General features: G+C 44.3%; 1 protein-coding gene across 1 annotated transcript in view; it reads right to left on the bottom strand.

Annotated features, from left to right (window-relative positions):
* Nucleotides 1-13068, bottom strand: part of ALK (ALK receptor tyrosine kinase) — a 761992-nt gene that overhangs the window by 551107 nt on the left and 197817 nt on the right. The window contains exon 2 of the mRNA XM_062210172.1: nucleotides 2478-2597. Within this exon, the coding sequence (XP_062066156.1) occupies nucleotides 2478-2597 (120 nt within the window). The remainder of the gene's footprint in view (nucleotides 1-2477; nucleotides 2598-13068) is intronic.

Genomic DNA, 13068 nt, shown 5'->3' on the forward strand with positions numbered 1-13068 from the left:
TTGCAGGATATAATATTCTGGGCTGGCAGTTTTTCTCTCTTAGCACCTGGGCTATGTCTCGCCATTCTCTCCTAGCTTGTAGGGTTTCTGAAGAGAAGTCAGCTGTGAGTCTAATTGGAGATCCTCTGAGAGTAATCTGGCGTTTCTCTCTTGCACATTTTAGGATCTTTTCTTTGTGTTTCACTGTGGTGAGTTTGATTACGACGTGTCGTGGTGAGGATCTCTTTTGGTCATGTTTATTAGGGGTTCTATGAGCTTCCTGTATTAGGATGTCTCTGTCTTTCTCCAGACCTGGGAAATTTTCTGCTAGTATCTCACTAAAAAGGCCTTCTAATCCTTTCTCTCTCTCCATGCCTTCAGGTACTCCTAGAACCCGAATGTTGGGTTTTTTAAGAGTATCCTGTAGATTCCTGACAGTATTTTTTAGATTTCTGATTTCTTCTTCTTTTCTTTGATTTGATTGTTTCCTTTCCTGTTCTCTGTCTTCTAAGTCTGATATTCTCTCTTCTGCTTCGTCCATTCTGTTTTTAAGACTCTCTAATGTGTTTGTCATTTGATCTATTGAATTCTTCATTTCATTATGATTTCTCATCACTATCACCATTTCTTGTTCCACTAGTTGTTTCAATTCATTTTGATTCCTCCTTAATATTTCATTTTCACGAGAGAGATTTTCTATCTTGTCCATGAAGGATTTCTGTAGTTCAAGAATTTGTTTTTGAGAACTTCTTAATGTTCTTAGCAATTTTTTGAGATCTGCTTCTTGCATTTCTTCAATCTCCTCATCTTCATAATCTTGAATTGGGGTGTCTTTTACATTTGGGGGTGTCATAGTGTCTTCCTTATTCTTGTTAGCTTGGTTTTTGCGTTTGTTGTTCGGCATGTTGGAGATATTTGGTTTCTTCACTGTGGTGTTTTTTCTTGTTACACTATGGCTCTATATTAAGTGGACTGTCTGCTTTCAGTGGAGCCTTAGAGGCTTGAGATGAGTGTGGACTGAGAGCTGTGTTTGGTTCCTCAGGGCTGAGGGTGTGTCAAAGATGACACTCCCAGGTTAGGTGTGGTAAATCTCTCTCTTTTTTGATTCAAAAGGGAAGTAATTCCGCACAGCTGAATGTAATTGGAGGTAGTTAGCAGGCAAATGATATACCCACAGGAGCCAGAGAACGGAAGCTCTTTCCCACGGACCACACAGGGAATCTCTGCTGCCCTCAGTGTGGGCTCCAATTCTCCTGCAATCTCCCACTGGGTTGCCAAGTTAGATGCTAATCTCCTGTTATTTCACCCCTCCCCCCAGAGTCAGGTTTTTCTGCTAGGCTCAGGGCCGGTGCAGACCTGAGGTCGCCCAGCTTATGACGTATGTCCAAAATGGCGCCTGCTCTGTCTTGCTCGCCTTTGAGAGGTGAGCGGAGAGAGAGAAACTTGTGTCCGTATCAGTCACTTTTTTTATTTTTTTTTCTCTCTCTTCTAGTTAGCCTGGTGAACTTTTCCCCACGGAGTTTCAAGCCTCGTTCCCTCTAGCCTCCTCTTTCCGCTTGCCCGCTGGTGTCTCGGGCTATGGAGGTTCGGCTCACCTCGCGTTCCAGCGCTGGTGCGTTGAGTCTGCCGCTGGTGTCCCGAACTTGGGCTCCCACGCTCTCCACGCAGGTCCACTGTGAATCACTAGTTCCGGAAGAGTTTCCTCTGTTGTTACATCCCCTACTCTTCCTTGACCCTGCAGTATCTCCACTTATATTAAACTTTCTCTCCCCCCGGACTAAGTGTGCTTCTGCCTATTCCGCCATCTTGCCCGGAACCCGATTATGACCTTCTGAGGGCTCCTAGGACAAGAGCTGCCAGGCTGAGCAGGTGGCCTCCTGAGAGCAAAACTGAACCCAGGGCAAGAATTCTGGCTTTGTAGCTAGACAACCCACTCTGCATGATCGTACTAAACTCAGTTTCTACAGCTGTAAAAATGGAAGGGACCTGTTCTCCCTACCGCTGAGGCTGTTGTAGAAATCAAATGCACTGAAATAACATTGAAGAACATGTTTGAGAAACTTTAAGGAGAACCATGTAGATGGAAGGCAGCCATTTAAGGAACACTGGAAGACTTGTGACTCCCACAACAATCCTCTCTCAAAAGATCACTACTGTTAGAAACACTGTTGGCTAGAACCTTATGCAAAATGTAAATAAGCAACACACCTAATTATTGATAAAGGGATGCAGCAAATATATACCATAAAGGCTGGAGGAACAGATACTGCAGAAACAAAGCTCTTGGCTTCCTCCAGGCTATAGTGTGCAGTGGGACTGGTCTAGGTGGAATGGTCTGGTGGAGTGAGGCACCACTGGGAGACAGCACAGCATGATTCTTTTTATGCAGAGGTCCGATGGAGCCTGGAGTATCATTTATCTCAAAGCTGAAACTCACAGCTTCCTTGATGGTGACATAGTGATGGCATATCAGAAATAACTATCAAAAATGTACTTACCATATCGGCTGCGATGAGACAGGAAAGGGAAGGAATCTTTCATTATCCAGGTCAGATTCCATGAGAAATAGTCAGGAGGAGGAGAAGGCATGTTTGTTGGTGATTCCAAAGAGCTGGGACCTGGACATAAAAACAAAGAAGAAAACACTGACCCATGTGCCTAAGATATGTCTTCCAGCTGTCATTCAATTTCAGTCATAAAGTTCACAAGGGGCTTTCCTGACTTTCACTGGAGAGATGATGGGAAAAAAAGGACTGAGCCATTAGTCGGTAGAGTTGACCTCAGGACCTTGATGCCCATGTTCCACTAATGGCAGCCAGATCTAAGAAGTCTGAACACTGTGGCCAAGGCCATGCTGAGAATCTCTGGAAGATGAACTAGAAGCCAGATCACTTAATGGCTTGGTCTAACAGCTCTATTCAATGTCCATTTTGTCTATAAGAATTTGTGCAACTTTATAGAGAACTTCAATTCATCTTGTCCAAATAATATCTCCATCTCTGCTTTATGTTCAGACTTGTAACTTCATCTAATGTTGTTTGCTTGGGTTATTGCCTTATCAATGAGAGGGTTGAAACTGCATTCAGAAGTTATGAATACTGACAATTATGCTATTTTCAGGAGGAAAAAAGGCGAGGTGATGGGTTTTCCCATATCCAAGAGTCTAGAGAGCCACAAATGATTAATGTTTCTGATTTGCATGAGAGAAAGAAGGGTTGAGAAAAAAAGGAGCAAAGCTGTATTATTCCCTTCCTTAACAGAACCTCAAGTGGATTTTGTGTGTTGAAAAGTCATTATACTATATCTACAAATCAAATGAGCCCACGCTGCATGCTCTTACATAGTTCTTCCCAGAAAATCCCCAACTCAATCACTATTTGCTAATGTTTCATGGCAGACAAAGCTTTTCCTGTTAAAGAAGGAGGAATCTGTGAATGTGCTCTGTTTAGTAGTTTAGCACTGAGTGCAGTGCTGAGAGGAGGAAAGGAAGGGAATGAGAGTTTCTTCTGCAGCTTCCGAGGGGCAGGTTGCTGAGCTCTTGATCCACATAATGTTACATCGTATGCACAATGACTCTCTGAGACAGGAATTAGCATCTCCATTTGGTGGATGCAACAACTGAGATTCAGAGGGCCAAGTTATGGAATCAGAAGCTGAGTCCAACCTTGCCTGAGAACAAAAGACCATGTTCTACCACGAGTCTCCTTCGAGTGACTCTGAAAAGGAAGTGGAGGAAGACGAAAACGAAGGGAAGGACACACGGTCAGCAGAAGCGGTTTTTCCATCCTATTGCTTGGCAGCAGCTCCTTCCACAGCACTCCTAGCCCACACGCCTCCAGGTCCTAGCCTCCTACCTCCAATTCCGTTTTACAGTGAACTCCACTTCACACACTAAGAATCTCTGGCCTGGCTGCCCCACCTCGCCTTTTGATCCATTATTGTTTTCTCTACAGGTGCTGCATTTCGTTAAAGCCGAACACAAGATGATGCGCAACTGGAACTAGATGGGCACTCTACAGTCTCTTTCCCCAAAAAAAGAGAAAATAAAAATGTTCATATATCTACCTTCAATTGAGTGTAGTAAGAAGTGCTGGCTCCTTGGACACCCAAAAAGAGCTTTTAACTTCCCTCCCACTCTTATCTACAGAGATTAGGATTCAGTTGCTTGGCACCAGATACATTTTTCTGTAGCATCTCTACAAAATGGCTCAGAGCTTTTGAAATGCACTGGAAGAGCCCAGAAGCTGTACTAGTGAGTTTGCAGAGAAATGCCATATCATTTCACCCCTATATTAGCTCTGTTTTAGAGATGGGCAATGGGGCTCAAGAGGATGAATGCCAAGATGACTCGGATTTTTTTTAAACTAGGTGAAGTTTATCAGATTTTTAAAAAAATTAGTACTATGCATTAAGTACATATAGGCCAGGCACTGTGCTAAGTGCTTTAAATGTGTGATTTCACTTACTTCTTATAACAACTCTGTGAATAAGTACTATTCTTGGACCTCATTTTGCAGCTGAAGAAACCGAGGCTTAAAGACGTGAGGTGTCTTGATGGCAGTCACAGCAGCAGGTACGAGATCAGAGAGTCAACAGACCAGGTCACCCCAAAGCTACAGCATCTGCTCCTTCCAGCACCCTACAGGGGTGCCCACCAACTGGTGCAGGCTGGTCCTCAGCGCTCTTCGGGGTCTCACAAGGTTTCATAAGGCAACAGCTACGGTTGGATGGCACCACTGTGCATGCTCCAGAAAAAGGCAACATTGACAAGGGCCCGGAAGACCCTGACAAGCAAGGCTCTACTCCCCTCCCTGGCCCCACAATATACCCATGTGAATAAAAATTGGCATTTCTATGTCTGAGTCATCACCTTAGCTCAATTTTAAGTAATTCTGAAGTAACAGGAAGACAAAACTGAAGCTATATTCCTTGTTTCCGAGTGATGTCATTTTTGTTAACCATTCACTTTGGGAATGGTATTAACTTCTTCCTGGATGTGAGAGGCCAGGCGGATGGGGTTAGGCTTCAGGAAGCACTTATGAATCCATGAGTGGGCACAGGATGCCAACTGACTTTTCACCTGGATGGAGGCCAGGTAATATTTCAGGGATTTTATTTACACACACACACACCTGAAAGCATTCAAAAGAAAGGTCTATGAGGGCCGAATCATGACCCAGCAAGGGATGCAGACATCCCTGGGGGTGATCCTTAAAGACATAAGCTTAAAACATTTTATATCCCAAAATGTTAATAGGTCACTGGGCATCTTTATGGTTGAAGACAATACAGGAAGTGGAATTTTATCTGGCTCCTAGAGGAACTGCAAGAATTCTGGCTTCACAGAGCCTCAGTATGGTCCTCAGAGAAGGGTAGGTAGAGTGATTAGTTGGGTGAGGGGACTAACAGAGGGGTCAACCAAAAGATTGGGTTTCCAAATCCAAAACGACAAACACCAAGAAAACCAATAAAATTTTCCGCCAAAATTGGAAGAACTGAAACGAATGCTAATCAATGCTGACAGAACCTACATAAAGGTAGGGTATAAAGAAGGAAGCACATTTCACAAGTGCAGAGTGAAGAGGCTCTCTGTTCCCTTCCACTCCTCATCCTTCTCCATCCTCACTCCTGGTGGGAGGCAGGTTCTTCAGCACCAGGAGAAACCATGCCATGAGAAGAAATCCATTTAGCAAGAGAAAGGCTTGTCTTTGGCGCTCCGTTCTGACTTATGGGGCAAAGGTGAAAGTAGGGCGAAGCTTGGACCTGGAAGAGAGAGACAGATGGGAGGAAACAGATGCAGGAGCTTCCAGGTAACCCAGAGGGCAGATCAACGATGGCCTGAGAGAAAAAAGAAAAAGAGGAAAGAAATGCACCAGGACTGAGGGCATTATAGGCTGGCTCCCAATAGGACTGTTTATGTATTTACGGTGATTTCCTGAGCCCTTTCTAGGCACTACAGGGTGTACAGGCAAAGGGACAACACCGCACCTGCACTGAATCACCCCTGAGTGTCCTCAGCTTAGATTTCAGAGTCCATCTCTATAATTATTCCCATGTACACAATGCCAACTCCTCTGCCAGCTTTCCCCTTCACAAATGTTCTGAAGCAGCTGCATGTAGTCCTGGGAGAGGAGAGCAGGAGGAATACACAGTGAGGCCAACAAGTCACATGTCACAGCCAGAAACCTCAACAAGACCCCGGGGACCATGCAGGAATTCTGCTGCACTCCATGACCCACTCAATCCAGTCCCCTCTTTCCAGCACAACCATCTTAAACTTACTCTTCCTCCTCCTCAAGCCTCCCATTCCCTCATCCCTCAACATTTTCAGAGAATAACCTTGCTTCATATTTCACTGACTAAAAAAAAAAAAAAAAGCCAACCGATCCACCCACTTACAGATAAACCTACATACGCACTTTCTTCTCTCCTGTTGTAAAGGATAAGCTGTCTACACCCTTAAGCAGTGCCAGCCTCTCCACTTAGGTGTTAATCTTGTTCCTTCTTGAGGAATCTTCTGTGATAGCTGTCTCCCCTTTCTCCTGCACCAACAATTTTCCCCCTCTAACAAGTCAATCTCGACTGCAGCAAACATGTACCAACTTAAAGAGGAGAAAAAAGTCTCTGACCTCTTCAGCCATTGCCCTATTAACTCTGCTCTCATCTACAGATAAATCTCTTCAAGGATTTGTCCCTGCTCCTCTCCAAATTCTATCTCCCACTTTCTCTTAATGAAGTCAAGACTGTCTCAGCTTCTCCAGGTCATAGTCACCAGAGCTCACAGGCTGCAGAAACAGTGGGCAAGTCTTAGTCCTGATCTTTGTGGTCCTCTCAGCAGCATGTCCCTCCACCGGCCCCTCCCTGCTTCTTGGACTCCTCATGTTTTGGTTGCCACATGGTCCTTGGCTATCTCCATCCCCAGTGGCAGGTCCTCTTTATTCTCCTTTGCAGATCTTCCCCAATTTCCGGCCCATACCAGAGGAAAATGCTCCACTTGCCAGCAGCACTTGCCTAGGAAATTTCATGGTTGAATACTGAATTTTGCTACAGTAGTTCTAATTAGCTGATGATGATCAACGATCACGAATTCCAAAGCATCCCAGGACACCAGATCATTACTGCCGCAATGAAACCTTTGCTGACCAATGAAAAAGGGAACTTTTTAAAGATTAATTTATTGTTTATTTGAAAAGCAGAGTGACAGAGAGAAAGATGCATCTGCTGATTCACTATCCAAATGGTCCCAACAGCTAGGTCTGGGCCAGGACAAAGCAATGCCAGGGGCAAGGAACTCTATCTTGGTCTCCCACATGGGTGACAGGACCCAAGTACTTGAGCCACAAACCAAGGAGAGATCCTTGACTTCTTTCTTTTTCCCATACATCATACCAATTCATCAACAAATTGTAATGGCTCTACCTGAATTTTTCCCCTTCTCATCTTTTCTCCCAGTATCTTGCACTGCCCTAATCTCTCGGCCGGTCTTCTTTCAGTCTGTCCTTCACACAGCAGTTATACTGACACGTTGGCCCTTGGCTTTCAAATCTGTTACCATAGCCCAAGTCCTTAAGGGCCCAACATGATCTCGATCTGGCTCTCTATCCAACGTAATTTCCAACCATTTTCCTGTACTTATGGAGCTTAGTCTGTGAGGTCTCCTGTGATTTTCTGACTCACCAAGCACATTCACACCTCAGAACCTTTGCATGAGCAGTTCTTGGACTAGAAAGCTCCTCCCTCTCAGAGGCATGTGGTCAATTCCCTCTCTACCCAGGTCTCTGTCCAAGACAAAGTGTCGCCTCCCTGTTAAGAGTTTCCCTAACCATCCAGTGGAAATGGCTCTCATCATAAACCATTCTCTATCCCCTTGCCTACATTATTGTATTTCATAGGCAAATGTACATATACACACATATGCATAAATATATATGTATGTATCGTGTAGATTCATTTGTTTATTGTGTACCTCCTGCACTTGTCATTCCTATGCCTCTATGCCTGGTACACAGTAATCACTCAATTAGTATTTGCCAAACAAATGAAAGAGCTCTGGTGAAAGTTCTTAGCTCCAAAAATGGTAATAATAATAATAATGCACACTCTCAAAACTCTCGTGGTTCTAGAAGGGCCAGATTAGACAATGTGTATGTGTGACACACTGTTTAAATATCAGCCACACTACCATTAATATTTTATGCTTCCATCCTCTATTTTAGAATCCAAAATGGGAGTCTTAGTCCTTTTCCTCTATCTGGGGGATCTTGTGTCCATGAATACAATGTCTAGAAACCAAAAGTACTCCCAAAGAGCTACTTCTCTATTGTTCACTAGTTAATTATTGAATATGCCAACTGTCCACTATCTTGACTACCCAAATTTAAGCCAACTGGCAAGGTCTATTTCCAATCTTTATTTTTACATGTCGCACTGTGTGCCTATTCATTCTTAAGCCAATGTACATAATACAGTAAACATATCATAAAAAGCTATATGCATGTGTGATGGTTATTTACATGAACACCCTGGGTTCATTAGCAAGTATGCCTTACAAACCTAAGCCGATAAAATGTAACAAATGCTTCTATGTTAGACTCTCTTTGGAACTGCTCCTACCTTGCTCTGTACCCTTTTTAATTATTTATTTTCTTCCCACCAATAAAACAATCAGTGACAGTCTGCTAGTTTTTCCCCTCCCAATATTTGAAAGCATACTTAATCATGTATTCTTTTACAATGATTCTGTGTCACACAAAGCAAATCTTAATGTGGTCAAATAAACAGTTGTCCAGATGTCAAACACTGGTAAGCAAACAGCCAGGTGGGGAGCACAGGGCAGGCCTTCTTTGGGGATTGTCAGGCCAAGGGAAACGGTCTGAGTATTGACTGGGCTGAACTCACACACCTGTTCAGCCAAACATCCTCAGTCAATTTGCATGACTAGAGTTAGCAGTGATGTTGGAGTTGTAACTCGCAGTTAATTTATTCTGAAAAACAAAAATGCGGTTTCAGAGAAAAGAAAAGGGAGAGTTAGCAGGTGCACCTTTTGTCCTAAACACACAGACTGCTTGCACCTTCCGTAGGCCTGGGAAATGAGGGGGTTGACCCAGCTGCTTGCAGAGGTCCCCTCCGATTCACACACATTTGGCTCCCTGTAACCTGCTTCCACATTTTCTTCCAGCTGGCCCATTCAGAGAGGAGCTGTTAGTGTCAGGGGCAGAATGTAAATGGCAGTAAACAGCCCCACTCTGCCCCACCTCTCTCAAAGCCCCACTCCCATCCCGCTAGGAATGTCTGTGCTCTTTCTTGGGAGGGAGTTCAATCCTGAAGCAAAAAGTCCTCTCCTATAATATCTTCTTATGCTGTTGAAAGGCACGGTTTTCAACACATTTTTCTTGCCTTTCTCCATTCCAAAAGAACTCATGTGTAACTACTGAGTTCATTCAGTGGTGAGCTACATCTGTTAGTCGATGAATGCAAGCATCTTTCCCAGGCACAGCGTTAGGGAATTCTAGTGGCAATCAACACAAAGGAAATTGTCAGCACAGCTCCTGCTCACAGGCAGCAGGTTACATGCAGGGTATTTTAGAGACACCCCAGAAAGTAAATCACAAAGGGGCATGTAAGCTTGGTCACTATCTACCTTTTCAGCTTTATTTTCCAGTAAGAATCCTTTCAAATTCCATGGTACCCATTACATCCTAGTCTCCAAACTTTTGCCCAAGCTAATTTCTGCCCAGAATGTCTTTCCTCATCCAGTGCTTTTCTGAATCCTACCCTTTCTTGGCGTGCCAACCCAATCTCTCCTGCCCCAGGTCTCTATCTTCTGAGCTGGGCTCTACCAAAGCAGTTGAACTGGGATTCAAGTTACGCCAAAACAAAATTTGAACTGATCCCCCTGCCTCCTTAACCTCTTATGGCTCACTGCACAGTGGCATTAGGCTATTCATCAAACAGGCTGTTCCATCTACCTTGGCTGTTCATGACAACAGATTACAAGAGTTTATTAATTTCATTCATAAATCTCAACCCTCAGGTTCACTGCCTATGTTATTTTTGCTCACAGATTTATTTTTAAAATACGGAAAAACTTCACATGGTGGATATTGTTAACCTTCTTGGAGAACATGCTTCTCAGGGATGGGGGCAGGGGGAGACCAGGGGCACAAACCATCAGTTGAGATATCATGTCTATCCAGGCCACTAGTGATTTATAATTCACGGCCAAAGTCAGATAAAGAAGGCACTGTGGCATTTGATGCTCTCCCTTCAGAATCTGCAAATCTCTTTGATAACACAAAGTCTCTCTCCATTGACCCATCTAGAGATGACCTCAGTGACATGAGAAAGCCCCTCTGGACTTGCCTATGAGCCCTGCAATGTCTTCTCTTGCCATTAATCCCTGCTTCAGCTGGGCTTGGTCACTAGTACTAGCTACCTTGGCATGGTAGACTCACTGCCTTTCTGTAGTGTTAAGACAGCTGGCATTTTCACTAACCCAGGAGGGCAATGGGGACAGTATCAATCTCCAGGAACCTAGAATCTTTTTTTTTTTGACAGGCAGAGTGGATAGTGAGAGAGAGACAGACAGAAAGGTCTTCCTTTTTGCCGTTGGTTCACCCTCCAATGGCCGCTGCGGCCGGCACATCTCGCTGATCCGAAGCCAGGAGCCAGGTGCTTCTCCTGGTCTCCCATGCGGATTCAGGGCCCAAGGACTTGGGCCATTCTCCGCTGCCTACCCGGGCCTGGAAGAGGGGCAACCGGGATAGAATCCTGCGCCCCGACCGGGGACTAGAACCCGGTGTGCCGGCGCCGCAAGGTGGAGGATTAGCCTGTTAAGACACGGCGCCGGCAGGAACCTAGAATCTTAACACTTGCTCCTAACCCTTACCCTTGCAAGGCCTGAGTGCTTCCAGAAGTATGGCAACATGACCGTGTGAACGCTCTGGGGCCATTTCTATGACTTGCTTGTACTCTCCTCTTTATGAAATTTACTTCACTGTGATCTCAAGCCTATTTTATACCCCCTCCCCAAATATGTTGACTAGAATAATAATCAAAAGAAAGACTTTGAACTGCCACTGGGCCTTTCATCTTGTGATCTCAGAGAGCTTTTCCAGGCACTAAATAATTAATGTACTGAAAGCGACACAAAGTTGGGGCAGCCTGAAAATCCAAGTCCCTCAACAAAAGACCTTTCTCTTTTGGAGCAAGGGAGCCCTTGTAGGGATAATCACCCACTCACAGGCCCAGCAGTCTCTGGGTATACCGGACAAGAGGCTAAAAGCTATCCAAGAACAATTGGCTCTTCTCTTGACCTGATGTTTCAAGTTGGGAAACAAGAGTTACCAGGGTAACCCCCGAGATCATTCAGCAAGCACTGTAGGGAGGGCGTGGCTCACTTTCTCAAGAGGGGAGCTCCAGTATGGACAAGCAGGTACCAATTCCTTTCACACTCACTAAGACTTTCACATTCACTGTGATGTTCAGAGTCATCCACTCATGGTCCTTTCAATGACCCTTTCTGTTAACCTTTTTCACTGATGAAGAGTTCAAAGCTGAAAAAACACAACTGCCCTACAGAAGATCACCCAGATGGTGAGGATCAGAATAGGACCAACAATTGCAGACCCCTCATATGTGGCCCAGCTAGGAATGTCACCCTTCGATACCAACCCCTTGGAGAGAATGTTGATTCCCCTAGAGAACTAGGGCAGTGAATTAAAGACAACAGGAAGACCCATCAGATCACAGATGCCTGAAGAAGCAGATCCCTCAGGCCAACCAGGAAGGTGATCTGGAGACACACACCTTCAGTTAGGGCAGCTGGCTCTCCAGAGCCTCAGGCTCAGCCAGCACTGTTTCCATGGCAATCACTAACCAACCTGAGACTTGGGCCCTTGAAACAGAGCCTTGGTTAGTCCAGGAAAAGGATGTTTAGGGTGAGGGGAGGAAGAGAGACAGAACACTTTTACTAACTTCTAGTCCTTTCAAGCCTTCATTATCTACTTGGCACTCCTCTCATCTCAGGAAGAACAGTATATACTCCAAGAAGACATAACCCTTAATTTCACACTGCTCAGCCCCAGGACCTGTCACCCATGGATGGGCTCATGTCCACAGACTGGAAGCAGACAGCTCTAATGGTCTGGTGTGCTACACAGAGACCTGGGTTCCTGGGAACAATGACTGAACGTAACCTTGAGTAGGCTGCTTAACCTTTTTGAAGCTTTGTTTCTTTGCATATAAAACAGAATTCATCATGCTTTCCCATCCAAGTTGAGGAACGCTCAGAGAATTAATGAGATAGTATATACAAAGCCCTCGGGCTCTTTTGAAGAAAGGTACACTAGAAATTCTTGTGCTGTTACTAAGGGGCATTGTCATAATGCTACATTTTAAAATATTCTTCTCCTGTATTACTAAAATAAACTCAGCCGGTATTAAAATAGATAGGCCAATAGCCTAATTTGCTCCTCTGACACTGTATCATCTTTTTGCTTCCATTCATCTTGCACTGTGAACAACAGTGGTCGGTATCGCCCTTGACCCCTATGCAGAGATTCAGATGAGAGTAGGCAGGCACTGTAAAGACTATTTGTCTATGTCTTCTCATCACATATACAAAGAAGTGGAAAAAGGAAGGGAAAATGCTTCACCCAAGGTCATCTTGTTAGTGAAAAATCAGGAATCTGTTCTTTTGACCCCCTCATTCTGTGCATCACCCGACCATGGAAGAAGGAGTAAAAAAAGAAAAAGGCAAAGACATGGGGACAGATATACTCATATTTGTTCTTTAAATCTTTGAATTATTGCTTAGCACAACAAAACTCTAGGATTAAAGTAAACAAAACAAAACCATGGCTGAAGCTGATACTTCACGTGTGTCTATCACACATGCCAGGTTCTGTGCTAAGTACTTTACAACTCCTGTCTCACAAAAATCCCATAATTTTCTGAGTTGAGGATTGTTATTCCCATTTTTCCAATGACTATATTGAGACTCAGAGAGGCTAAGTAACTTGTCTAATGTTTGAGTCAACAAGGATGGAACTAAAATTAATTCATTCAACTGATAATTATTGATCATTC

The sequence above is a fragment of the Lepus europaeus genome, chromosome 13 (assembly GCF_033115175.1).
Source record: "Lepus europaeus isolate LE1 chromosome 13, mLepTim1.pri, whole genome shotgun sequence".
Lineage (NCBI taxonomy): Eukaryota > Metazoa > Chordata > Mammalia > Lagomorpha > Leporidae > Lepus > Lepus europaeus.